The sequence below is a fragment of the Mustelus asterias genome, chromosome 11, assembly GCF_964213995.1.
Source record: "Mustelus asterias chromosome 11, sMusAst1.hap1.1, whole genome shotgun sequence".
In the NCBI taxonomy this organism is placed as follows: Eukaryota; Metazoa; Chordata; class Chondrichthyes; order Carcharhiniformes; family Triakidae; genus Mustelus; species Mustelus asterias.
Genome location: NC_135811.1, coordinates 97078958 through 97103358, shown reverse-complemented (window position 1 = coordinate 97103358; position 24401 = coordinate 97078958). Strand labels below are relative to the sequence as shown.

The window sequence follows — 24401 nt, the reverse complement described above, 5'->3', positions numbered from 1 at the left end:
ACTCTGCTTGGTTCCTTCATAAAAAGAAATAACTTAATAACCTCAAACCCAGAGCAAGAATTCTCTTTGCGATGATCTGCCCCAAACAGATTCATGGACAGATGTATCAAACTATTGTACAGAGCCATTGCACCAACAGGACGGTCGGTTCAAGGTTCAAGCCCCACGCCTGGCACTGCCTGCTGTGAATGAACGAACCGTGCCCGTCAACACCACCTCTGAGACACCAACCACTCCAGAACTAAATCCTGACCAACAGGCAGAGAAAGAGCAGAGTGGAAAAGATGAGGGGAAGAGGATGGAGGGGGTGTTTGGTGGGGATGGAATGGAGAATTAAAGATCAATTGCAGTGAACTCTTGTAAGATGTCAAAGTAGTTTATTTGGTAAAATGTGTTTCCCAGCACATGATCTGATGGCACAGTTCTAAAAATTCATCTTGTATGTCAGTACTGTGTTGTTATTGGTATTCATGTGGATTTTTATATATATATATGTGTATTAAAGCAATAAATATCTTAGAAAGGTAATGACAATGATTCAATTTATTATTTTTAAAAGCCTTATTTTCTAAACATCAAAAACTCTCCGCTTACGTCCCTTCACTCTCAGTAAATGCACTATTTTAATTTGGATGAACTTCACACCCAGGGATAGAATTCTATATGGCAAGATCTTCCTCTATTTGAACCAAGTCCAACCAAAAGGTATTAAAATAAAACTATTGCACAGACCCTGTGCATTAATACGTGAGGTAGCTCTCTATGCGAAGGTCCCTCGATTCCCTGCAGCCTCACAATGACCAGTGAGAACTGCTTGTCTTCCATTATAGACATCAGGCTGTACAAGACTCCTTTACTGGATGTTGGAAACCTGCTCCGATGAGGTGACCCATTCACTATTCGTAACTGGGATGGAAAGAAAAGTTTCTTTAATTTTAATCAAGTTTTAAGTTTCTGTTAAATAATCTTACTAATCCTAAATCCTAAACCACGGTGGCACAGTGGTTAGCACAGCTGCCTCACAGCACCAGGGACCCGGATTCAATTCTGGCCTTGTGTGACTGTGTGGAGTTGCATCTTGTCTGCGAGGGGTTTCCTCCCACAGTCCAAAGATGTGCAGGTTAGTTGGATTGGCCATGCTAAATTGCCCCTTTGTGTCGGGGGATTAGCAGATTAAATATGTGGGGTTATGGGTATACGGCCTGGGTGGGATTGTTGATAGTGCAGGCTTGATGGGCTGAATGGCCTCCTTCTGCACTGCAGGGATACTATGCTAAATTCTTGAGGTCTGCATCTTACAATATCAGTAAGGTGTGTAACATTTTTTGTAGTGTCAGCGAGCAGTTATATTCCTTCAGTAAATTTATTGTACTGGTGACAGGCAGCTTGTGCGTTTAGATTGGTACAGGACAGTGGGAAACATCAACAATCGTATTACAAGGTCCCAGATAATATACAAGTTTTAAAGTTTTAAGTTTAAGCTTATTTATTAGTGTCACAAATATGCTTACATTAACACTGCAATGAAATTACTGTGAAAATCCCCTAGTCGCCACTCTCCGGCACCTGTTCGGGTTACACCGAGGGAGAATTTAGCACGGCCAATGCACCTAACCAGCACGTCTTTTGGACTGTGGGAGGAAACCGGAGCACCCGGAGGAAACCCACGCAGACACGGGGAGAAAGTGCAAACTCCACACAGACAGTGACCCAAGCAGTAAATCAAACCCGGGTCCCTGGCGCTGTGAGGCAGCAGTGCTAACCAGTTGATTTGTTAATAACATATTACATGTTGTAGAAATGTAAACTCTTGACAATGAATGCACAATTAAGATGGAAAGTAGAAAGAGTGGGGAATACGGATTCATATTGCAGTTGATAAGCAATTTTATGTGAACTGTCATGGAGCCTTTCATGAATTATCATGTTGAGAACTTTACATCCACATTAAATATACATCCTTCATTTTTAACAATTGAATATAATGCAGGGGAAAACATTGCTGAATTTTATCAATAAACTTTTCAATGTTAATATAATTGGTGGTGTAACCAGAGGGAAGGCCAGCAGAATTGCTTCTGTTTGAGAAGATCAAATCCAGCCTCCTAGATTGCCTGGATCCACTACAGTTCATCTACCATCACAACAGGGTCCACAGCAGACGCCATCTCCCTGATCCTGCACTCAACCCTGGAACACCTAGATAACAAGGACGCCTATGTCACACTCCTATTTATTGACTACAGCTCAGCCTTCAACACCATTATTCCCACGAAACTCATCTCCAAACTCTGTGGCCGGGGCCCCGGCTTCTCCCTCTGTGACTGGATCCTGAACATCCTAACCCACAGACCACAATCAGTAAGGATAGACAACAACACCTCCTCCATGATCATCCTCAACACCGGTGCCCCACAAGGCTGTGTTCTCATCTCCCTACTATATTCCTTATACACCTATGACTGTGTGACCAAATTCCCTTCCAACTCGATTTTCAAGTTTGCTGACGGCACCACTGTAGTGGGTCGGATCTCAAACAATGACGAGACAGAGTACAGGAATGAGGTAGAGCATCTGGTGAACTGGTGCAACAACAATAATCTCTCCCTCAATGTTATCAAAATGAAAGAGATTGTCATCGACTTCAGGAAGCGTAGTGGAGAACATGCCCTTGTCTACGTCAATGGGGACGAAGTAGAAATGGTCGAGAGCTTCACGTTTTTAGGTGTCCAGATCACCAACAACCTGTCCTGGTCCCCCCATGCCGACACTACAGTTAGGAAAGCCCACCAACACCTCTGCTTTCTCAGAAGACTAAGGAAATTTGACATGTCCACTACGACTCTCACTAACCTTTACAAATGCACCATAGAAAGCATTCTTTCTGGTTGTTTTGCAGCTTGGTATGGCTCCTGCTCTGCCCAAGACAGCAAGAAACTACAAAAGGTCATGAATGTAGCCCAATCCATCACGCAAAGTAGCCTCCCATCCATTAACTCTGTCTACACTTCCTGCAGCCTCGGAAAAGCAGCCAGCATAATTAAAGACCCTATGCATACCGGACATGCTCTCTTCCACTTACTTCCGTCGGGAAAAAGATACAAAAGTCTGAGGTCGCGTACCAACCGACTCAAGAACAGCTTCTTCCCTGCTGCCATCAGTCATTTGAAAGGATCTACCTTGCACTAAGTTGACCTTTCTCTACACCCTAGCTATGACTGTAACACTACAGTCTGCACTCCTTTCCTTCTCAATGAACGGTATGCTTTGTCTGTATAGCGCACAAGAAACAATACTTTTCACTGTATACTAATACATGTGACAATAATAAATCAAATCAAAAAATGGACTGGGATGTGTGAAGCTTGCAAGATACAGACTCAATGGCAGCTTTCCAAAGGGAATTGGATACTGAACTGAAAATAAATCATTTATGGGGCTTGTGATTAAGAGAATAGATTGGATAGCTCTTTGAAAGAGCTGAAACCAGCATAATGAGCTAAATAGCTCCTTTTGTCTGGTGTGATTCTACATGTATTAGTTATTCATTATTCATAGAGTCATAGAATCCCTATAGTCCAAAAAGAGGCCATTTGGTCCCTTGAGTCTGCACTGACAACAATCCCACCCAGGCCCTATCCCCGTAACCCCATGCATTTACACTGCTAATCCCCTGACACCAGGGGGCAATTTAGCACTGCCAATCCAACCTCATCTGTACAGTTTTGGAGTGTGGGAGGAGACTGGAGCACCCGGAGGAAACCCACGCAGACACGAAAGAACATGAAAACTCCACACAGTTACCCAAGGCCGGTATTGAACATGGGTCCCTGGCGCTGTGAGGCAGCAATGCTAACCACTGTGCCACTCCTATTCCACCCTGTTACTTGGGATTTTCACAGTAACTTCACTGCAGTGTTCATGTACACTTACTTGTGACACTAATAAATAAACCTATTGTCACTTCCCCTCCCTATTATTCCCCCACCCCATTATTCCCCACCTCCTCTCCCCTGTTATTCCTAGTCCTCTCCAATTCTTTTCCACACTTCCCCCATTCCACATCTACCCCCAATAACCTTTGATTCCTTTGCCAAATAAGAATCTACCTACCTCCGCCTTAAAAATATTCAGTGACCCTGCTTCCACGCCTTTCTGAGGCAGAGAGTTCCAAAGTCACACAACCGTCAGGGAAATGCAAGAGGCCTGATGGGCAAGGCAGATGAACTCAGGGCATGGATGGTACATGGGACTGGGACATTATACCAATTACTGAAACATGGCTAAGGGAGGGACAGGACTGGCAGCTCAATGTTCCAGGGTACAGATGCTATAGGAAAGATATAACAGGAGGTAAGAGGAGAGGAGGAGTTGCACTTTTGATCAGGGAAAACATCACGGCAGTACTGAGAGGGGATATATCCGAGGGTTCGGCCACTGAGTCTATATGGGTAGAACTGAGAAATAAGAAGGGGAAAATCACTTTGATAGGGTTTTAATATAGGCCCCCAAATAGTCAGCAGGAAATTGAGGAGCAAATCTGTAAGGAGATTACAGATAGGATGCGTGGTGTCCCATGGGTAAGGTGTTGGATTTGGGGGAAGGCTAACTTTAGTGGGATTAGGCAGAAATTGGCAGCTCTTGATTGGGAGAGGCTGTTTGAGGGTAAATCCACATCTAGCATGTGGGAGTCTTTTAAGGAACGGTTGTTAGGGCTACAGGGCAGGCATGTGCCTGTAAAAAAGAAGGATAGGAAGGGTAGGATTCGAGAACCGTGGATAACCAGGGAAATTGAGGGACTGGTCAAAAAGAAAAGAGAGGCGTATGTTAGGTCCAGGCAGCTAAAAACGGAGGGAGCTCTGGAGGAGTACAAAGAAAGTAGGAAAGAACTCAAACAGGGAATTAGAAGAGCAAAAAGGGGTCACGAAATGTCCTTGGCAGACAGGATTAAGGAGAGCCCCAAGGCATTTTATTCATATGTTAGGAACAAAAGGGTTGTCAGGGAAAAAAATCGGACCTCTCAGGGACAAAAGTGGGGAATTATGCTTAGAGCCCAAAGAAGTAGAGGAGATCCTAAATGAATACTTTGCGTCGGTATTCACAATGGAGAGGGATGTGTTGACTGGGAGTGTCTCGGAGGGGAGTGTTGAACCGTTAGAGAAAATCTCCATTACAAGGGAGGAAGTGTTAGATTTGTTAGAGAATATAAAGACTGACAAATCCCCAGGGCCTGATGGAATCTATCCAAGGCTGCTCAGGGAGACGAGAGATGAAATCGCTGGGCCTCTGACGCAAATCTTTGTCTCGTCACTGGACGCAGGTGAGGTCCCAGAGGATTGGAGGATAGCTAATGTGGTCCCATTATTTAAGAAGGGTAGGAAGGATAACCCGGGTAATTATAGGCCGGTGAGCTTGACGTCCGTGGTGGGGAAGTTGTTGGAGAAGATTCTTAGAGATAGGATGTATGCGCATTTAGAAAGGAATAAACTCATTAACGATAGCCAGCATGGTTTTGTGGGAGGGAGGTCATGCCTCACTAACCTGGTGGAGTTTTTTGAAGAAGTGACCAGAATGGTTGACGAGGGAAGAGCCGTGGATGTTGTCTATATGGACTTTAGTAAAGCGTTTGACAAAGTCCCTCATGGTAGGCTGGTGCAAAAGGTTGGATCTCATGGGATAAAGGGGGAGGTGGCTAGATGGGTGGAGAACTGGCTTGGTCACAGAACTGGCTTGGTCCACTTCTCCAGCTTCCACACTAAACACGTAAAAGAAGCCATCCCCTACGGACAAGCCCTCCGAATACACAGGATCTGCTCGGATGAGGAGGATCGCAACAGACACCTCCAGACGCTGAAAGATGCCCTCATAAGAACAGGATATGGCACTCGACTCATCGATCAACAGTTCCGACGCGCCACAGCGAAAAACCGCACCGACCTCCTCAGAAGACAAACACGGGACACGGTGGACAGAGTACCCTTCGTCGTCCAGTACTTCCCCGGAGCGGAGAAGCTACGGCATCTCCTCCGGAGCCTTCAACATGTCATTGATGAAGACGAACATCTCGCCAAGGCCATCCCCACACCCCCACTTCTTGCCTTCAAACAACCACGCAACCTCAAACAGACCATTGTCCGCAGCAAACTAACCAGCCTTCAGGAGAACAGTGACCATGACACCACACAACCCTGCCACAACAACCTCTGCAAGACGTGCCGGATCATCGACACGGATGCCATCATCTCACGTGAGAACACCATCTACCAGGTACACGGTACATACTCTTGCAACTCGGCCAACGTTGTCTACCTGATACGCTGCAGGAAAGGATGTCCCGAGGCATGGTACATTGGGGAAACCATGCAGACGCTACGACAACAGATGAATGAACACCGCTCGACAATCACCAGGCAAGACTGTTCTCTTCCTGTGGGGGAGCACTTCAGCAGTCACGGGCATTCAGCCTTGGATCTTCAGGTAAGCGTTCTCCAAGGTGGCCTTCACGACACACGACAGCGCAGAGTCGCTGAGCAGAAACTGATAGCCAAGTTCCGCACACATGAGGACGGCCTAAAGCGGGATGTTGGATTTATGTCACATTATCAGTAACCCCCACAGTTCGCCCCTGGTCTTGCATAATCTCACCAGCTGTTCTGTCTGGAGACAATACACATCTCTTTAACCTGTGTTTAATGTTCCCTCCAACCACATTATCTGTACCTTTTAAGACCTGGCTGGCTGTAGAGTTTTGCATTCTAATTAGTATTCTGTAACTTGATTTCTGTGTCTGTGCACTGTTGGAGAACAGAGACCACTCCATCTGACGAAGGAGCAGCAAGCTCCGAAAGCTTATGGTATTTGCTACCAAATAAACCTGTTGGACTTTAACCTGGTGTTGTGAGACTTCTTACCTTGGTCACAGAAGACAGAGGGTGGTAGTGGAAGGGTCTTTTTCTGGCTGGAGGCCTGTGGTGTTCCGCAGAGCTCTGTATTGGGACCTCTGCTGTTTGTGATTTATATAAACGATCTGGAAGAAGGTGTAACTGGGGTGATCAGTAAGTTTGCGGACGACACAAAATTGGCAGGACTTGCAGATAGTGAGGAACATTGTCAGAGGCTACAGAAGGATATAGATAGGTTGGAAATTTGGGCAAAGAAATGGCAGATGGAGTTCAATCCTGATAAATGTGAAGTGATGCATTTTGGTAGAAATAATGTAGGGAGGAGCTATACGATAAATGGCAGAACCATAAAGGGTGCAGATACGCAGAGGGACCTGGGTGTGCAAGTCCACAGATCCTTGAAGGTGACATCACAGGTGGAGAAGGTGGTGAAGAAGGCATATGGCATGCTTGCCTTTATAGGACGGGGCATAGAGTATAAAAGTTGGGGTCTGATGTTGCAGATGTATAGAACGTTGGTTCGGCCGCATTTGGAATACTGCGTCCAGTTCTGGTCGCCACACTACCAGAAGGACGTGGAGGCTTTGGAGGGAGTACAGAGGAGGTTTACCAGGATGTTGCCTGGTATGGAGGGGCTTAGGTATGAGGAGAGATTGGGTAAACTGGGGTTGTTCTCCCTGGAAAGACAGAGGATGAGGGGAGACTTAATAGAGGTGTATAAAATTATGAAAGGCATAGATAGGGTGAACGGTGGGAAGCTTTTCCCCAGGTCGGTGGTGACGTTCATGAGGGGTCATAGGTTCAAGGTGAAGGGGGGGAGGTTTAACACAGATATCAGAAAGACATATTTTACACAGAGGGTCGTGGGGGCCTGGAATGCACTGCCAGGCAAGGTGGTGGGGGCGGACACACTGGGAACGTTTAAGACTTATCTAGATAGCCACATGAACGGAGTGGGAATGGAGGGATACAAAAGAATGGTCTAGTTTGGACCAGGGAGCGGCACGGGCTTGGAGGGCCGAAGGGCCTGTTCCTGTGCTATATTGTTCTTTGTTCTTTAGCTCTAAGAAAAATAGGATGGTAATACTAGGGGATTTAAACTTTCCCAACATTGACTGGGACAGCCATAGTATTAGAGGGTTGGATGGAGACAGGATCTACAGGCATTTAGAGATGCAAGGACTAATTAGGGACAGTCAGCATGGTTTTGTGATTGGAAAATCATGTCTCACAAATTTGATTGCGTTTTTTGATGGGATAACCAAGAAGGTAGATGAGGGCAATGCAGTTGATGTTGCCTACATGGTCTTTAGAAAAGCCTTTGACAAGGTACCGCATGGTAGGTTGTTGCATAATGTTAAATCTCATGGGATCCAGGGTGAGGTAGCTAAATGGATACAAAATTAGCTTGATGACAGAAGCCAGAGGGTGGTTGTAGAGGGTTGTTTTTCAAATTGGAGACCTGTGACCAGCGGTGTGCCTCAGGGATCGGTGCTGGGTCCACTGTTATTTGTCATTTATATTAATAATTTAGATGAGAATATAGGAGGCATGGTTAGTACGTTTGCTGATGACACCAAGATTGGTGGCATAGTGGTCAGTGAAGAAGGTTATTTCGGATTGCAACGGGATCTTGATCAATTGGGCCAGTGGGCTGATGAATGGCAGATGGAGTATAATTTAGATAAATGTGATGTGATGCATTTTGGTAGACTGAACCAGGGCAGGACTTACTCAGTTAATGGTAAGGCGTTGGGGAGAGTTACAGAACAAAGAGAACTAGGGTTACAGGTTCATAGCTCCTTGAAAGTGGAGTCATAGGTGGACAGAGTGGTGAAGAAGGCATTCAGCATGCTTGGTTTCATTGGTCAGAGCATTGAATACAGGAGTTGAGACGTCTTGTTGAAGTTGTACAAGACATTAGTAAGGCCACACTTGGAATACTGTGTACAGTTCTGGTCACCCTATTATAGAAAGGATATTATTAAACTAGAAAGAGTGCAGAAAAGATTTACTAGGATGCTACCGGGACTTGATGGTTTAAGTTATAAGGAGAGGCTGGATAGACTGAGACTTTTTTCTCAGGAGCGTAGAAAGCTGAGGGGTGATCTTATAGAGGTCTATAAAATAATGAGGGGCACAGATCAGCTAGATAGTCAATATCTTTTCCCAAAGGTAGGGGAGTCTAAAACTAGAGGGCACAGGTTTAAGATGAGAGGGGAGAGATACAAAAGGGTCCAGAGGGGCAATTTTTTCACACAGAGGGTGGTGAGTATCTGGAACAAGTTGCCAGAGGTAGTAGTAGAGGCGGGTACAATTTTGTCTTTTAAAAAGCATTTAGACAGCTACATGGGTAAGATGGGTATAGAGGGATATGGGCCAAACGTGGGCAATTGGAACTAGCTTAGGGGTTTAAAAAAAGTGGTGGTATGGACAAGTTGGGCCAAAGGGCCTGTTTCCATGCTGTAAACCTCTATGATTGTAAAATAAAAATTCCTCATCTCTGTCCAATGTTAAAACATTGTCCGCTAGTTCTGGACTTACCCGTGAGAGGAAATATCCCTTCAATTCCACTTTGTCAATCCTGTTCAGGACTTGATATACTTCAATCAAGTTACCCTCACCGTCTAAACTCTGGTGAAAAAAAGCCCAGCCTTTTGAACTGACCCTCATAAAACAAGTTGCGAATTCCAGGTATCTTTATTCATTTGTGGGACATGGGTGTCGCGGGCTGGCCAACATTAATTGCCCATCCCTAGTTGCCCCGAGTGGTGGTGAGCTGCCTTCTTAAATCACTACAGTCCATGTTCTGTGGGTTGACCCACAATGCTGTTCGGGAGGGAATTCCAGGATTTTGACCCAGCAACTGGGTGAAAATCCGAGAATTTCCTCAAACTAATAAACAAGCCTTAGTTCAATTTGAGAGGGATTTTTATATTATTTTTTTCTGGCTTGAGTCAAACCACATTAAAATGAGAACCAGCAATAAGCAGAAATCCAAGTATGTGGCCAGTTTTTGCAATATCCAATATCGTCTTTATATGATGGGAATGCATTGAATCATAGCCATTAGAATTTCAAAATCTTTATTTTTATATAGCATTTATATAAATAAACCACAGGAATGATACTGAAGACACAGTGAACAGTTCGATACAGAGGAGAAGAAAACAATAATTCATTTTTAGCTTACTACATCACATCACTGTCACAGTAATTCAGTTCTACACAGACTAACATTTATAGTTTACAAAGCTTGACTGAAAATGAGTTTTAATTGTTCATTTTCCATCCTCCTCATTTCTCTTCTCATCTTTTCCACTCTGCTGTTTCTCTGCCTCTTGCTCAGGATTTAGCCGGGGAGTGGTTGTTAACTCAGAGGTGACGTTGACGGGCACGGTTCGTTCATTCACAGCTAGCAGTGCCAGGCGTGGGGCTCGAACCTTTAACCGACCGTCCTGTGACAAACAGCAGTTAAGAGCTTCAGCATCGACATCTTCAGGCAGCTGAAATTCTCTCCTGAACTCTTCATATTTATAGCTGTAAAAGCCGCTGCCATCATCGCTTTTCTTCTCATGTTTTCCTGTCACCAGCACTTTTTTTCCAAGTACTTTCACCTTCAGTTCTTCTGGGGAGAATCGCTGCACATCCAGGGACAGAGAAAAGCCGTCTCCATCCTTGTCCCCTGATTGTCTTTTACCTTCTTCATTATCTTCAGCTCCCCTCTCCTGATTCCTTGTCTTTTCCTCGCAAAATTCTTTTGCCAGCTCCTCAAGAACTTGATCCGTGAAGTTCATGCTCTTTCTCGCTTCTTCCACCTGATTCCACATGTTGCATCCAAGCGGCTCCCAGAGCCTGTGTGGAACAGGCCACAATGTGTACACAGGCTGCTGGCACTGACGTGAAGGGTGGAAAGGCCGAAGGCTCAGCATTGTCTCTGCCTCTTCTCTCACTTCTTTCAAAGCCACTGATGTGAACTCCCAGTCTTCAGTCTCTGATCTGCTGCAGCACTCGGAACACACGCCTTATATATTCTAGTGGCAGAAACCCAGACACTTCCAGAATGAACTCAACTTTGCTGGGTTTCTGACAGGGGAACTGAAAATAAATGACGTCTCATCTCAGCCTTGACTGAAAGGAGAATGAGTTGACTCAGTGACAGCCACTGGAGCCATTCCAGAGACTTCTGGAATGTACTCAGCCAGTGACAGCCCAGATGGGAGGAGCAATGTTAATGATTGACAGGCGAGCAGCAGGCAGCCTGTGCAGGAAGGTGAGATTCTTTATGAACTGGGAGTGTTTCAGTGAATGAAATAGAAACTGATATTATGAGAGAATGAGGGGTGGCTCTTTGTCTTTCTAGTTTTGCTCTTTTCATTGATGTTGAAGATGTTAATGTGATATTGAGCAGAGTGAGAAGGAGTAAAATTCCAATCAGTTTGATTTAGGTGAAGTGAAGTTCTGATTCTATCCCACAGAGAGGCATTAGTTCCCTTGTAAGAATGATAATATATATTTAAAATTCAAATAGTTACAAATAAAGCTGCTGTTCCATTTATAATTGCCTTTTGTCCGTTATGTGTTTTGATCTGAGATTTGTAAATATAAAAACTGAATACCAAGATGTCGATAAATCTAGAATCTCTGCTCAGAATGAGGCCATTCGGCTGATCTTGCCTGTGTCAGCCCTTTGAAAGTGCGATTCCATCACTCCCAAATCTCCTGTTCTTTCTCCAAAGCTCTGCAAATTATTTCTTTGCAATTCCAATTTGAAAGTTGTCATTCAATCTCCCCTTTCACATTTTCCATTCCAGTAACAAAGAAACAGCACAAATGAAAACTGTTTCTCTTCCCTCTGGTCTCTTCACAGAGAACATCAACATTGACAACATTTTCTTCATCAAATGGAGCACTGTTTCCATTTTCTGTGTTGTTAAATGAATAAAAATGGAGGCGCTGCCATTAATGTTGTTGCAAAGACCCCAACATCAGAACTTCCTCAATTGGTAAATTAGAGATTCCGTCACACACAAGAGTCTCCTGTGAACTGCAGCTTAAATCTTTATTCTCAGGTGTGTTTTGGCAGCATTGCAATTAAATCGATTCCAGGTTTAATATAAATACTTTGTCTGAACTTGCATTTTAAAGGCATTCAATATTTTAACTAATGGATAAGCTGTGGCATTGTTCATGTATTCCACATCGTGTGATACGATTGTCGATGTTTCCCACTGTCCAGCATCAACCTAAACACACGAGCTGTTTGTCTGTCAGTGTAATACAGTAAATGAACTGGAGGAATATAACTGCTGACTGACACTGTGAGAAATATTACACACCACACTGATAATGTGAGATATTGATCCCTTATTGAAACTTGTCAGATTCTTTGGGCTTTGACAGGATGGATGCTGAGAGGATGTTTCCCCCTCGTGGTTAAAGCAAGAACTAATGTGCTGTTTAAATGAAGAGGTCTCCCATTCAAGATGAAGATTCAGAGAAATGTCTTCTCTCGGACGGAGGACAGTGTTTGGAATTCTCTTCCACAGCGAGCAGTGGAGGTTGGGTCATTGACCACGTTCAAGGCTGTCAGACAGATTTCTGATTGACAATCGGGTCAAAGGTTATGGGGAGCAGGCAGGAAGATGGAGTTAACGTCACATTCAGGGTGACCATGATCTTATTGAATGGCGAAGGAGCCTCGATTTACCGAATGGTCTTCACTTGCTCCTATTCCCCCTGTGTTTATGTACAATGCACAGGATCACTAATATTATTCAGCTGAAATTTTATAAATATTATGTACATTCCTGGAAACGTAATTTGCTTCCCAGTTGTTTATTTCAAACGGGTAACTCCAATGAAAGATGTTTCCACTACCCAGTAAATGAGTGGTGTCTGGTCTGGTGTGTGTGTTGGAAGAAATGGGGCACGATTTTACCACCTCACTGTGCCCGATGATCAGCATGGTGAGCCGGGAAAACAGCGTTCCAAGCTAAAAATCGATTGGCGCTTGGATCAAAACAGGTTGTGATCTTCCCGGACCCTTTCACCATGAAACAGCGTGCATCGCCCATTCAAATATCAGCCCAGAAAATCTTCCAGCCTTTGTGTGTGGCACTATAAGGACATGAATTGCTACAGGTCTCCCTTGGTGGGGTGCTTGGAGGCAATTGAAGACCCCCACATTTATTGGGGGGATGGCTGAGCAGAACCTATCTGGCTGTGCCCACCAGACACCTTGCCAGTGCCCACCAGGCATCCCAGCTGTGGCCAGCAGGCACCTTGGTGGCACCAATTGGGCACTGCTGGTGTATCACTTGGGTTCCATCAGTGTGCCAGTCAGACATTGACAGTTTGGCAGGAGCAGTGCCAGAGGGATGGGACCTGGGTGCTGACCATGAGAAGGGTCTTGAGAGGGGTTATTGTGCAGAGGTGGATTGCAAATGGGGTCATGCTGGAGGATCACGTAGGTGGTCATGGTGGGGTGAGGGGCGCATCGGGGTTCCAGCAGGGGCATGCAGCAGGAGGGCCCTGATGGCCCGATGTGGGTTGCCCATGTCGCAGGGGTGAAACATGCCACCAATGCAAGGTGGTGGGGAGGGAGCTGGCCTCAACGTCTATGAGGGGGTGGAGGGGGTCTCAAAGTTCAGTGTGAAATCGGGGCGCCCTTGCGAAACGGGGTTCGAGTTCTCTGTAGCCGGATCACCGTCAGATTTAGGCCACACCTTCCCCACATTGGCGCACAACTCAACACTCTCCAAGAAAGTAACTAAGTGTGCGAAGTTTGCAGTGCGGAGTGCGCCGGACTCGCTTATTCTCACCGAGTCTGATTTTGGGAAAATTGTGCCCGAGCTGTTGTTGCTGCTGACTGTGAGGCTGCAGAGGAATACCGAGATGTTGGCCCACTGGTTCTGTACAATAGTTTGATATATCTGTTCATCAACTAAATTCCATTTCAGACAGATCGCGACACGGAGAATTCTTGCTCTGGGTTTTAAGTTGTATAAAATGTTCTTTCTTACTGAGTGTAAAGGAAGTAAGTGAATAGTTTTCACTTGTTTAATATTAATTTCCTTTTCTGAAGTAACAAAGCTGAATCATCTTCATTTTATTCAAAAGTATTTATTGTTCCAATATACACAGATATATGGAAATAATTCCCAGGAATGCTGAGAACATCACACTATTGACATACAAAATGGAAACAATTAATTTGCAGCATTGTGCCTTCATATCATGGTCTCAGAAACACATTTCTCTGTATAATCCATTCTTACACCTTACAACAGTTCACTGGAAATGAGTTTTAATTCTTCATTTTCCATCCTCCTCATTTCTCTTCTCATCTTTTCCACTCTGCTGTTTCTCTGCCTCTTGCTCAGGATTTAGCCGGGGAGTGGTTGTTGTCTCAGGGGTGATGTTGACGGGCACGGTTCGTTCATTCACAGTTGGCAGTGCCAGGCGTGGGGCTTGAACCTTGAACCGACCGTCCTGTGACAAACAGCAGTTAAGAGCTTCAGCATCGACATCTTCAGGCAGCTGAAATTCTCTCCTGAACTCTTCATATTTGTAGCTGTAAGAGCCGCTGCCATCATCGCTTTTCTTCTCGTGTTTTCCTGTCACCAGCACTTTTCTTCCAAGTACTTTCACCTTCAGTTCTTCTGGGGAGAATCGCAGAACATCCAGGGACAGAGAAAACCCATCTCCATCCTTGTCCCCTGATTGTCTTTTACCTTCTTCATTATCTTCAGCTGTCTTGTCTTGATTCCTTGACTTGCCCTCACAAAATTCTTTTGCCAGCTCCTCAAGAACTCGATCCATGAAGTTCGTGCTCCTTCTCACTTCTTCCACCTGATTCCACATGTTGCATCCAAGCGGCTCCCAGAGCCTGTGTGGAACAGGCCACAATGTGTACACAGGCTGCTGGCACTGACGTGAAGGGTGGAAAGACCCACAGCTCAGCATTGTCTCTGCCTCTTCTCTCACTTCTCTCAAAGCCACTGATGTGAACTCCCAGTCTTCAGTCTCTGATCTGCTGCAGCACTCGGAACACACGCCTTATATATTCTAGTGGCAGAAACCCAGACACTTCCAGAATGAACTCAACTTTGCTGGGTTTCTGACAGGGGAGCTGAAAATAAATGACGTCTCATCTCAGCCTTGACTGAAAGGAGAATGAGTCGACTCAGTGACAGCCACTGGAGCCATTCCAGAGACTTCTGGAATGTACTCAGCCAGTGACAGGCCAGATGGGAGGAGCAATGTTAATGATTGACAGTCTAGCAACATGAAAATATTGTCTCATAAAGAGCTTTTGAAAAGAAGCAGAAGCATTTAACTTGACTAATCTTGAACATGAGGCGTTCAGGTTAAGAGCAATCCTTTTCTGTGCAGTAACTTTCAAGCAGATTGACTCAAATCACCATCTCAGCTGCTTTTGCTGGTTGATCATTAATGTGAGGAACACTGCCTCCTGCTGGACGGAGGAGCAGGAAGATATAGTCCATCAACATTTACTGTGGCGTATTCCTGAGCATGTCATAAATTGGGTATCACTTTCAGCATACAATAATGGATCAAATATTGTTATCTAAGTAATAACGAGGCTAATAGCACACACCATGATTTAGTTATGGGTGACGTGGTAACATAGTGATAGCACTGCTTCACAATCAAGTGTAGAAAACCTTTGTTGACGTTTTCTTCCTAATTAGTTAGTTCTGTAAGAGTTTCTGGTGGTCCAACTGCTGTCCCGCTCGAAACAATAGCTTTTGAGGTCGAGGAACAGTCTAACAATTGAATTAAACATTGGACTCACAACATGAGTACCCTAAAGTAAAGAAGGACCATTATTCAGTAAAATGCTTTGTTGGGGTCTTGGTTTAATCTGTTACTTCTAATGTAGTCATTTTATTCTAAACTTTAAAATAATTACAAAACATATTTTTGAGCAGCACGGTGGCACGGTGGTTAGCACTGCTGCCTCACATTGCCAGGACCCGGGTTCAATCCCCGGCTCGGATCACTGTCTGTGCAGAGTCTGCGCATTTTCCCCATGTCTGTGTGGGTTTCCTCTGGGTGCTCCCACAGTCTGAAAGATGTACTGGTTGGGTGCATTGGCCATGCTAAATTCTACCTCAGTGTTCCCAAACAGGCACCAGAGTGTGGTGACTCAGGGATTTTCAGAATAACTTCATTGCAGTGTTAATGTAAGCCTACTTGTGACACCAATAAATAAACTTTAACTTTTGCTTTTTTTGTTCAACTTAAAACTTCAGAGATGTTCATTTTCTACAAAATGTGTTAATAGCATAAATGCACACTTTCTTAAATAATATGGTAAGAAGTCTCACAACACCAGGTTGAAGTCCAACAGGTGTATTTGGAATCACGAGCTTTCAGAGCGCTGCTCCTTCATCAGGTGAGTCAGACTAACCTGTTGGACTTTAACCTGGTGTTGTGAGACTTCTTACTGTGCCCACCCCAGTCCAACGCCAGCATCTCCACCGTCTGCCCAAGACTGCAAGAAACTACAAAAGATCGTGAATGTAGCCCAATCCATCATGCAAACCAGCCTCCCAACCATTGACTCTGTCTACACTTCCCGCTGCCTTGGAAAAGCAGCCAGCATAATTAAGGACCCCACGCACCCCAGACATTCTCTCTTCCACCTTCTTCCATCGGGAAAAAGATACAAAAATCTGAGATCACGTACCAAATGACTCAAGAACAGCTTCTTCCCTGCTGCTGTCAGACTTTTGAATGGACCTATCTTGCATTAAGTTGACCTTTCTCTATATCCTAGCTATGACTGTAACACTACATTCTGCACTCTCATTTCCTTCTCTATGAACAGTATGCTTTGTCTCTATTGTGGACAAGAAACAATACTTTTCACTGTATACTAATACATATGACAATAATAAATCAAATCAAATCATGTTTAAACAATATGGCCACAGAATTAAGTTTTTAAATCAATGATTTAGCTGCCTTCTGCGTTTGGAATCCTTAACTAATTTCCAAGCTGTGCATCTGACATTCTGTACCAAAGTAGTATATTTTAACTCTTTAACTTTCAAAAGAAAAAGAATCAAGTTGCACTGAAATTTCCAGGTGTGAAAACACAACCAAGAATAGGCCATGAATGACCTCATTTCCTATTTGCCCTCTCTCCACTTTATTTACTGAGATTCACAGATAGTGGAAATTAAAACACAAACTGATTTTCTTTTGATGTGAGGATCTGGTACATTTGTAATGTTCAAAACAATTGTCAGAAAAAGCATTCCTTACAATATCACTGAGAATGCCAGAATCATGCAAGCTTGTCCTTTCAGCTGAAGCGATCATGTTGGTAACTGTGTTACAACTTTTATAGATGCACCATAGAAAGCATCCTTTCCGGATGTATCGCAGCTTGGTACGGTTCCTGCTCTGACCAAGACTGCAAGAAACTACAAAGGGTTGTGAACGTAGCCCAGTCCATCACGCAAACCAGCCCATCCATTGACTCTGTCTACACTTCCTGCATAATCAAGGATCCCACACACCCAGACATTCTCTCTTCCACCTTCTTCCGTCGGGAAAAAGATACAAAAGTCTGAGGTCACGGACCAACTGACTCAAGAAGAGCTTCTTCCCTGCTGCCATCAGACTTTTGAATGGACCTACCATATATTAAGCTGATCTTTAATATATCACTATATTCTGCACCCTGTCCTTTCCTTTTTCCCTATGTACTCGATGAATGGTATGTATAGCGCGCAAGAAACAATACTTTTTACTGTATCCCAATATGTGTGACAATAATGAATCATATCAAATCAAATCATGCAGGGAACCAGAGCTGCTGTAGCAACATGCACCTTTTACGTGCAAGGTGCAGTCTGGAGCTATGGATAGTGATGATAGAGGTTTCAACTTTCTTACCATCATACGGCTGACCAGGAATCTCTGACGCTTGTACTCGTCTGCCATTGACATGTGTTGGAAGGGCCTGCAGGTTGCTACTCAGCCTGTTTAGCTATGTTATGAGGGCACCTTCCTTGATCGTCAAGTCCTGAGGTGCCATTCGAACATTGGCAGTGTTAGTTCCTCTTTAATGCAAGACCGAGAATTATAATAAATTACCTCACATCCTTAGGTCGCTGGTTCAATTCCACCTCGAAGGAAGCCCAATATCCACTTTGGGGCGGCACGGTGGCACAATGGTTAGCACTGTTGCCTCACAGCGCCAAGAACCTGGAATCGATTCCCGGCTTGGGTCACTGTGTGGAGTTTGCACGTTCTCCCCGTGTCTGCGTGGGTTTCCTCCGGGTGCTCCGGTTTCCTCCCACAGTCCAAAGATGTGCGGGTTAGGTGGATTGGCCATGCTAAATTGCCCCTCAGTGTCAGGGGCTACCTAGGATAAATGCATGGGGTTATGGGGATAAGGCCTGGGTGGGATTGTGGTCGGTGCAGACTCGATGGGCTGAATGGCCTCCCTCTGCACAGTATGATTCTATGATCTAACATAAGTCAAACTTCTGTTAATGCTGCAAGGCTATGGGCTTCTCAGAGTAGAATGAATGAAGCATGAATTGTGGATACTCAGAGACTGAAGATTGGGAGGTTTCAGCAGACAGGATTTTCTGACAACTGAGAAGAGTTGTACGAAAGGCAAAGAAAAATGCTGAGCCTTTCCCAGTCCTGATGCTTGCACCCAGCAGCCTGAGTCTTTGAACAATTTTAGCACAACCCACAGAAATAAATGGTGCAAGTGGAGAACAGAATGAGCAGGGCTTAAAAAAACATTGTTGCTGCAAAGGCCAAGGAATCAGGACAAGGGAGCTGAAGATAATGAAGAAGGTAAAAGACAATCAGGGGACAAGGATGGAGACGGCTTTTCTCTGTCCCTGGATGTGCAGCGATTCTCCCCAGAAGAACTGAAGGTGAAAGTACTTGGAAGAAAAGTGCTGGTGACGGGAAAACACGAGAAGAAAAGCGATGATGGCAGCGGCTCTTACAGCTACAAATATGAAGAGTTCAGGAGAGAATTTCAGCTGCCTGAAGATGTCGATGCTGAAGCTCTTAACTGCTGTTTGTCACAGGACGGTCGGTTCAAGGTTCAAGCCCCACGCCTGGCACTGCCAACTGTGAATGAACAAACCGTGCCCGTCAACATCACCTCTGGGATATTACTTGGGATTAGAAAGGGCACTTGGGTGCCCTCGGGCTGGCGTGAACAAGATGTGTTGAATGGACCCCCTTTGAGCTGTAACTTTTCTATGAGAATCATTGAATCCCTGCAGTGCAGAATTAGGCCATTCGGCCCATTGAGTCTGCTGAACATAATCCCACCTAGACCCTATTCCCGTTACCCCATATATTTACCCTGCTAATCCCCCTGACACTAGGGTCAATTTAGCATGGCCAATCAACCCAACCCATACATCTATGGTGCCACTATCCAATCAGAAGCTGGCACAGAGAAAAGTAGGGACAGAATGACTGCAATGTTAAGATTAATAAGAGGTACAGGAGAACTGATCAAGTCTACACTTGTGTCCTATCCCCACAGTCCCATATCTGAGTAAATGTTGCATAAAAATTTGTGGATGGTGAAGAGATTCAATTTGATATTTCTAGTTATTTGCTTCGTTGTTCTTTCTCTTCGAATGAACAGTTTTATGTTTGCAATAAATTGCTTCTTAAACACTGGCACAAGGAGCAAGACAGAACAGGTAAGTAGCAGAAAGGAAGAGAGAGACGCATGAATGATTTCATTTAGATGGTGGTGACTTCAATGTCGCAAAACATCCCAAAGCATTTTTCAGGAGCATTCTCAAACAAAATTTGACACTAAAATGTCATTAGGAGATATGGGGACAGATGGCCAATAGCTTGGTCATAGATGTAGGTTTTAAGGAATATTTTGAAGGAGAAGGGAAAGGCAGAGAGATCATAAGATCATAAGATATAGGACCAGAATTGGGCCATTCGGCCCATTGAGTCTGCTCTGCCATTCAATCATGACTGATACGTTCCTCAACCCCATTCCCGCTTTTTCCCCATAACGTTTGATCCCCTTACCTATCAAGAACCTACCTATCTCTGTCTTAAAAGCACTCAATGACCTGTCCTCCACACCCTTCTGTGGCAATGAATTATACAGATTCACCAACCACTGGCTGAAGAAATTCCTCCTCATCTCAGTTCCAAAGGGTCGTCCCTTTATTCTGAAGCTGTGCCCACAGATCCTAGTCTCTCCTACTAATAGGAATATCCTCCCCAGGTCCCCTCTATCCAGGCCTTTCACTATTCTGTAAGTTTCAATAAGATCCCCCCCTCATCCTTCTAAACTTCATCCAGTACAGACCCAGGCTCCTCAAATTCTCCTCATGTGTCATGCTTTTCATTCCCAGGATCATTCTTGTGAACCGCCTCTGGATTCTCTCCAAGGCCAGCACATCCTTCCTTAGATACAGGGCCCAAATTGCTATTCCAAATGTGATCTGACTAGAGCCTTATAAATCCTCAGTAGTACATCCCTGCTTCCAGTATTCTAGTCCTCTCGAAATGAAGGCTAACATTGCATTTGTCTTCCTAACTACCAATTCAACCTGCAAGTTAACCTTAATCGAGTCTTGAATTAGGACTCCCAAGTCCCTTTGCGCTTCCGATTTCTGAATTCTCGCCCCATTTAGATAATAGTCTACACCTCTATTTTTCCTACAAAAGTGCATAACTTCACACTTTCCCACATTGTATTCCATCAGGAAATTCCAGACATTAATTCCCAAGCGGCTGAAGGCACTGCTGCCAATCGTGGAACGATTAAAATCAGGGATCACAAGTGGTTTGGACCGGAGGAGCACAGAGTTGTGTCAGGGGGAATTAACAGGGTAAATGTGTGGGGTTACAGGAATAAGGCCTGGATGGGATGTGGTCGGTACAGCTCAATGGGCTGAATGGCCTCCTTCTGTATTGTAGGGATTCTGTGGATTCTATGTAACGCTACATTCTGCACCCTCCCCTTTCCTTCTCTATGTACGGTATGCTTTGTCTGTATAGCATGCAAGAAACAAAACTTTTCACTGTATACTGATACATGTGACAATAATAAATCAATTCAAAGCAAATAAGAATGGGAGTAAGAGTAGGCCATTTGGCTCTTTGCACTGAATCGGCCATTCAATAAGATCGTGATTGATCAAATTGTGGCCTTAATTCCATTCACCTGCCAGCCACACCCTCCCCCTCCCCCTCCCCCTCCTCCATCCCCTGCCCACCCCAACAACATTGACTCCCTTGTCGATCAAAAATCTCTCTAACTCTGTCTCGAAGATATTCAATGACTCAGCCGCCACTGCTCTCTGAAACAGAGAATTCCAAAGACTAACCATCCTCTGAGAAGGAATTCCTCCTCACCCCCCTCTTAACTGGGAGGACTCTTATTTTGATACTGTGTCCCCTAGTTCTAGATTCCTCCACAAGGGGAAACCTTAGGGATCCACAAGTGGTTTGGAGTGGAGGAGCACAGAGTCATGGAATTGGAGGAGATTACAGAGAAAGGAAGGGACAAAACCATAGTGAGATTTGGAAAAGATGATGGGTATCTTAACTTTGGAGCATTGCTGGATAGGAACAATATAGGTTAATAAAGAAATCAATCCAAATCTTATATATTTCACTAGATTGATTCCAGAGAAGAGGGGTTTGTCGTATGAAGAGAGATTGAACAGTTTAGGCCTATGCTCTCTGGAATTTAGAAGAATGAGGGGAGATCAAATTGAGGTATACAAGATGATTAAAGATATGGATAAAGTAGATGTGGAGCGGATGCTTCCTCTTGTGGGGCATTCTAGGACGAGAGGTCATGGTGTTAGGATAAGGAGTGGCAAATTTAAAACAGAATTGAGGAGAAACTACTTCTCCCAAAGGACTGTGAATCCTTTGGGTGGCATGGTAGCACAGTGGTTAGCACTGCTGCTTCACAGCTCCAGGGACCTGGGTTTGATTCCCGGCTTGGGTCACTGTTTGTGTGGAGTTTGCACATTCTCCTCGTGTCTGCGTGGGTTTCCTTTGGGTGCTCCGGTTTTCTCCCACAGTCCAAAGATGTGCGGGTTAGGTTGATTGGCCATGCTAAAAATTGCCCTTAGTGTCCTGAGATGCGTAGGTTAGAGGGATTAATGGGTAAATATGTAGGGATATGGGGGTTGGGCCTGGGTGGGATTGTGGTCGGTGCAGACTCGATGGGCCGAATGGCCTCTTTCTGTACTGTAGGGATTCTATGATTCTATGAATCTTTGGAATTTGCTATCCCAAAGTGCGGTGGACGCTGGGACAGTGAGTAATTTTAAGGAGGAGTTAGACAGATTTTTAATTGGTAATGAGTTGAAGGGGTTATAGGGAAAAGGCAGGAAAATAGGGATGAGGAGCATATCAGTCATGATCGAATTGCGGAGCGGACTCGATGGGCCGAATGGCCTAATTCTGCTCTTATATCTTATGAACTTATGAAAAAGATCACCTCTCATTCTTCTGAACTCCAATTGGTATAGGCTCAATATGCTGAACCTTTCCTCGGGGAAATCATCCCAGGAATCAGCCTCGTGCGTCTTCTCTGAAATGCTTCCGATGCAAGTACATCCTTCCTTTAAGTAAGGTGATAAAAACTGTACACAGTACTCTAGGTGAGGTCATTCTCTATGTCTGGATATTTTATTTATTTACCCTCTGGATTTACATGCATTTTACAATATTGGCGAATAGAATTATATCCACAAAGTACCAGATGAAAGGTTGTTTTAAATTAAAATTAATTAAAATTAAGTTAAATTAAAATTACATTTAAATTAAAGGTTTTAAGTTCTTCTCTGTGCCAAGAAGCATCATGGAATGTTTGTAGTCATTAATGTAAAAAAAAACTCGCAGTTCGTGTCTTTGGTTTTCACACATCTTGTGTGTCAGCCTCTGTTCCTCAGAGAAGGCTGATGCTCTTTTCACACAGTGGTTTTACAATCAGGAAGGGGCCACGAAAGGAGCTGGTCAGAATGCTCACCAAGCATCAGATGAGACTTGAACTATCAGATAGACTGACTCAAGATGAACTATAGGTCACTGGAGTGAACTATAGTCAAAAAAGGAGCAGTGCAGAGGCCCCGTTTCCACTCCAAACATTATGAACAATGCCCTGTTCAGTTTTAAAGTTTATTTATTTGTGTCACAAGTAGGCTTACGTTAACACTGCAATCAAGTTATTATGAAATTCCCCCAGTCACAGTGGCACAGTGGTTAGCACTGCTGCCTCACAGCGCCAGGGACTCGGGTTCGATTCCCGGCTTGGGTCGCCGTCTGTGCAGAGTCTGTACGTTCTCCCCGTGTCTGCCGTGGGTTTCCTCCGGGTGCTCCGGTTTCCTCTCACAGTCCGAAAGACGTGCTGGTTAGGTGCATTGGCCGTGCTAAATTCTCCCTCAGCGTCCCCGAACAAGCGCCGGACTATGGGATTTTCACAGTAACTTCATTGCAGTGTTAATGTAAGCCTGCTTGCGACACTAATAAATAAGCTTTAAAACTCCGGTGTCTGTTTGGGTGCACTGAGGGAGAACTGTGCATGGCCAAAGCATCTAACCAGCACGTCTTTCGGATTGTGGGAGGAAACCGGAGCACCCGGAGGAAACCCATGCAGACATGGGGAGAATGTGCAGACTCCGCACAGACAGTGACCCAAAGCTGGGAATCGAACTTGATGATATCATTTATTCTGCATTGCTTCTGCAACACCATGTTAAAGGTTCAGAAAATATTGATTCCTTGCAGCAACCTGTCAGCCCCAAGCTGTTGAAACCACTTCAAGAATGTGATAATGATTTCCTTTCCAGGTCATCAAGCGAGCTATATTGAAGCTCAAAATATTCCAAATTTCATGACTGCAGAATTGACAAGAACATTTTGCCTTTTTTTAAAAAATGCACGATTTGAAATGAAATGCTGCAAAATGAAGCATATACTTTAAAGCCAGCATAATGGTGAGTTTCCAATTCCTGATATAACAACGTCAATAATATTGTTGCAAAAAGGGAGGTGAAGTTTTTCATCTTGCTCTCATCAGGACAAACACAAGAATGCCAAATTTCAAATGGTCACACCACAGGAGCAAAGGGTGCTGATTGGTTCACAAATTGATTGTGATTGGAAAATGGAGAAAGCAAAGGGGAACTACAACCTCCCCAAGCTTCTGGGTAATTTAACAAAGGCTTTTTAACATTCTTTCATGGGATTGGGACATCACTGCCTGGGCCAACATTTATCGCCCATCCCTAATTGCCCTTGAGGGGGCAGTTCATGTTCGTAGAATCATAGAATCCCTACAGTGCAGAAGGAGGCCATTTGGCCCATCAAGCCTGCACCGACAACAATCCCATCCAGGCCCTATCCCTGTAACCCCACGTATTTACCCTGTTAGTCCCCCTCAATTAAGGGGCAATTTAGCATGGCCAATCAACCGAACCC

At 44.5% G+C, this 24401-nt stretch overlaps 2 protein-coding genes across 2 annotated transcripts; both read right to left on the bottom strand.

The window, feature by feature from the left end:
• Positions 1 to 9973: 9973 nt before the first annotated feature.
• LOC144500981 (heat shock protein 30C-like) lies at positions 9974 to 11072 on the bottom strand. Its single transcript, XM_078224479.1, has one exon. It carries the CDS (start codon positions 10832 to 10834, stop codon positions 10184 to 10186), a length of 651 nt encoding a protein of 216 aa, XP_078080605.1. The 5' UTR covers positions 10835 to 11072; the 3' UTR covers positions 9974 to 10183.
• Positions 11073 to 14007: 2935 nt separating this feature from the next.
• Positions 14008 to 15085, bottom strand: LOC144500980 (heat shock protein beta-11-like). Its single transcript, XM_078224478.1, has one exon. It carries the CDS (start codon positions 14868 to 14870, stop codon positions 14220 to 14222), a length of 651 nt encoding a protein of 216 aa, XP_078080604.1. The 5' UTR covers positions 14871 to 15085; the 3' UTR covers positions 14008 to 14219.
• Between the last annotated feature and the right edge of the window lie 9316 nt (positions 15086 to 24401).

What these genes read in the sequence shown, in the direction of transcription:
- LOC144500981 (XM_078224479.1), bottom strand. Translation starts at nt 10,834, where the DNA reads ATGCTGAGCCTTCGGCCTTTCCACCCTTCACGTCAGTGCCAGCAGCCT.
- LOC144500980 (XM_078224478.1), bottom strand. Translation starts at nt 14,870, where the DNA reads ATGCTGAGCTGTGGGTCTTTCCACCCTTCACGTCAGTGCCAGCAGCCT.